The 3,947-nt window shown below is 36.5% G+C and overlaps 1 protein-coding gene across 1 annotated transcript; it reads right to left on the bottom strand.

The window, feature by feature from the left end:
• Nucleotides 1–1,971: 1,971 nt before the first annotated feature.
• LOC139840034 (phosphoserine aminotransferase 2, chloroplastic-like) lies at nt 1,972–3,490 on the bottom strand. The gene has a single exon (XM_071830257.1). It carries the CDS (start codon nt 3,472–3,474, stop codon nt 2,206–2,208), a length of 1,269 nt encoding a protein of 422 aa, XP_071686358.1. The 5' UTR covers nt 3,475–3,490; the 3' UTR covers nt 1,972–2,205.
• Between the last annotated feature and the right edge of the window lie 457 nt (nt 3,491–3,947).

Genomic DNA, 3,947 nt, shown 5'->3' with positions numbered 1-3,947 from the left:
AGAGGGTCCTCCTAGTCTACCTTCATCGATTGTGGAAGCCTCTGTTCATGGTAATAAAGCTAATGCTTATGTTGATAATACTCCTAATGTTGTTTTGCCGCCTATTGTTGTTGTAAAAAAACTCGTGTGTTGTTAGTGAACCACCACTGATAAAGAACAAGAAAGGCAAGAGCAAAGTAGGCAGTTCATTATAATACTACGGTTGGTGACGTTCAAGCGGCGGGTTCATCGGGTCCTAACTATAAAGAATTTTTTGAAGATTTGGCGGACTGGGAATTCATTCCCAATCTTCGGTTGTACCTATAAGCGACAAATTCTCCAATGTTTTAAGATTGATGGAATGCGTCCCGACTGGATGAAAGAAATCAAAAAAGGTGGAGCAAAGACCGGTTAATTTAGTTATTTTGGCTTCTTCTGGTTGGTTTATGTTTACATAGTCGAGTTGTTTGGTGTTTATTTATTTTTCTTGTTTTTTCACTTTGTGTGTTGCTCGGTCCGCTCGAGTTGTTTGTTTTGGTTTAGGAGTTGTCTTTCGTAGTGGCTCGATTAGAGTTAGCTAGGTCTAACTATTAGTTGTGATTCTAGCAAGTTTACTTTTAGCAAGCCGTTTTTCTGTTTGGATTGGTTGTATTGGTTTAAGGTTACCGCATTTATTCATGAAGGTTTTTTAATTTTAATAGTAATCGTTATTTTAGCAAAATAAATAAATAAAAAACTTAAGCATAAACAAGTTTTTTAATTTCAATATTCAGTAAATATATATGTAAAAAGAGAATGAACAGGTGCCATACAGCACTTGCATTATTTGACTCTCTAGTCAACCCAACACACTTGTTTTTCTTCAAAATTTAGTTTTTTTCACAGAAACATCTTTGTAATATTTCATTGGAATCAACCTGCATAGCCTTCACTCTAACTTAATTACAAATCAACAAACTACTAAATAATTAACCCAATAGCCTCAGCTTCAGCTCTAATCAATTCATTATCAAAATCATTACGTAATCCATACATTTCTTCAGCAGATAGTTGTATGATAGGAATAACATATAAGCGTAGGACTGTAGGTTGATCTTACTATCTAACATCTTTAAATCAATAGTAGGAGTTGTTTAAGTAAAAATGGTTTACCAGTTCAGCCTCGCGTGGTTGTCCAGTTGGTTGACTACGTTGATGTTGTGTCTTAGTTTGTGTAGATTGTATAGACTGAGATCATCCAGATTTGCTCCTCACTCTATCCATGAAGGCTTGATAGACATCATTGATCATTTCAAAAGCTCGAAAATAAAATTAGTCATCCGATAGTTAGAGATCATCGTTAGCAATAAGCCATACATCTTGGCTAAAAGCACACTTCATTTTTGCAAGATACACAGGCTTTTACTTGTTCCTAGCACAATGAAGTAAACTCGGTGTTATCGCATACTTGTATATCTACGATCCAGTTGTCTTACACCCTCCATAGCGTTAAGGTTTAAAAAACATAAGAGATAGTGGTTTGAGAACACATTTGATCCAATTGGAGAGGGGATAAATCTTCATAAGCTTTTACTGCTTCTGAATGAACTGATTATATCTATGTGTACTTTAGATTCCTACTGTTGCTGGTTCTAAAATGATAAAAAGAGCATATATCAAGCGATCTAACTAGAAATCAACAAACAAAGAAAAAAAACAATAAAATATAAACGAAGGATCACAAGACAAACCAAGTTCTCATCCTACTCTATGTCCTGCTCTTTTTAACTTGCCATTAAAAAGTCTTTGGCAAATTGCTTACCGCTACAAAACAAAGAGTAGATATCAATTGGTACAAGCATCAATAATATATTTATACTTGGCATTTAGTAGAAAAATTATAAGTAGGTTTTAGCATCCTTTAGAGAGAATGTTGTAGCTTAACAATTTAAAGGTCTGCTCAATTTTATGTTTGCCAAATTGCTTACTGCTACAAAACAAAGAGATAACATGTAATTACTAAATCCAGATTCGATTATTGATGGTAAAGATCCAAACTTTTTATAGTCTTGAATCGATAATGATACAGATAGATCATTCCCTTTTACTCGAACTAATCCTAATGCAAACAACCTAAACATTCTTGCCCAAATCCAATCAACAATGCATCCCTAAAGATACAAAAACAAGGTAACATAACAGAAAGATCAAAAACAGAGCAAGCAACATTAAAACACACCAAATCTTCTAACCATGTTTAGCTTGAAACTTCTTCATGAACTCAACCAACTTCTCAACACCAGCCAATGGCATAGCATTATAAATCGAAGCGCGCATTCCACCAACCGATCTATGCCCCTTCAATTGAACCATCTTTTCAGCCGCAGCTTCCTTCACAAACTCCGCTTCCAACTCCGATTTCTCGAGCGTAAACGGCACGTTCATCAACGATCTAACCGATTTCTCAACGGGACACCTATAAAACCCTCCACTACCATCAATTGCATCATACAAAATCTGTGCTTTTTTCACATTCTTCTTCTCAACCTCAACTAACCCACCTTGTGCTAACAAATCCTCAAAAACTAACCCACACATATAAATCCCATAACATGGTGGTGTATTATATAAAGAATCATTATCAGCATGTATCTTATAATCCAACATCACAGGTGTAATCTCTTGTGCATTACCAATCAAATCTTTTCTAATAATCACAATTGTAACACCAGATGGGCCAACATTCTTTTGAGCCCCTGCATAAATAACCCCAAATTTCGACACATCAACCGGTTTCGAACAAAAATTGGATGACATGTCAGCAATCAACAACCCATCTTTGTTATTAGGTGTTGGGTAATCTTTAAACTCAACACCATGAATAGTTTCATTGGCGCATATATGCAAATACCTTGCCTGCATATTTTGTTCCAAGTTTTCAAATTTTGGAATCGTTGTGTATTTATCAGATTTACCTGACCAAATCACATTAGGTTTACAGTATTTAGTTGCTTCTTTATAAGCTTTATCACCCCATGATCCAGTAACAATATAATCAACCGGATCGGTAGGTTTACAAATATTTAATGGGATTCCGGCGAACTGGGTGGTGGCGCCGCCTTGAAGAAACAAAACGACGTAATCATCGGAGATGGTTAGAAGTTTTCTCAGATCTGATTCAGCTTTTTGAATAATTGAAAGGAATTCTTTTCCTCTATGACTCATTTCCATGACACTCATGCCGGCCCCACGCCAGTTGTAGAGCTCAGATTCGGCTTTACGGAGGACGATTTCCGGGAGGGTGGCGGGACCGGCGGCGAAATTGAAAACGCGGTCGGAGGTGGGTGGGGCGACGGCGGCGGTGGCGGCGGAAACAGAGCATGTGATTGAGAGGGGTTTTCTGGTGGTGACGCGTGAGATTGGGAGGGTGGTGGTTGTGGTAGTTATTGAGGGTTTGAAGATGTTAGTGTTTTTGAGGAGGAGGGTTTGTGGGGTGTTGGTGGCTGACATTGCCATTGTTGCTGCTGATTTAAAAAAGGGTAGAGGCAGATTGTGAAGGTGTGTATCTATGTGTATATATAGCTCAAGTTGAGTTGGGTACAGGACAAAATTGTAAAATGGAAAATGATCTATTTTTAATTTGATTTATTATTTAAGACATATATTTAACTAGGAATGGGCCGTTGGCCCACTTCGTTGGGCCAGAAAATTTGAACCTACTAAACGAAGTTTGCTAAAAAAAAAAAATAATACTGTAGCAGTACTGTAGCGGTACTATAGCCGCACTATTCATTCATGCCGACTGTTATATATATTGTAAATTAATCCAGCATATTCATAAAATTTAATTAAATATTATTATTACTATATTAACTACTCCGTATTACACAAAAAAAAAATTAATAGTAATCAGTAGTATTTTCGTCCTTTCACTTTCTTTCTTTTTTTACTTTTTCCTTCCGTTTCCCAAATAAAGCCCCCAACTTTGT

This window comes from Rutidosis leptorrhynchoides, chromosome 4, assembly GCF_046630445.1.
Source record: "Rutidosis leptorrhynchoides isolate AG116_Rl617_1_P2 chromosome 4, CSIRO_AGI_Rlap_v1, whole genome shotgun sequence".
NCBI classification, from domain to species: domain Eukaryota; kingdom Viridiplantae; phylum Streptophyta; class Magnoliopsida; order Asterales; family Asteraceae; genus Rutidosis; species Rutidosis leptorrhynchoides.
The sequence above is the reverse complement of the archived record's forward strand: the minus strand, read 5'-3'. Positions and strand labels throughout refer to the sequence as shown.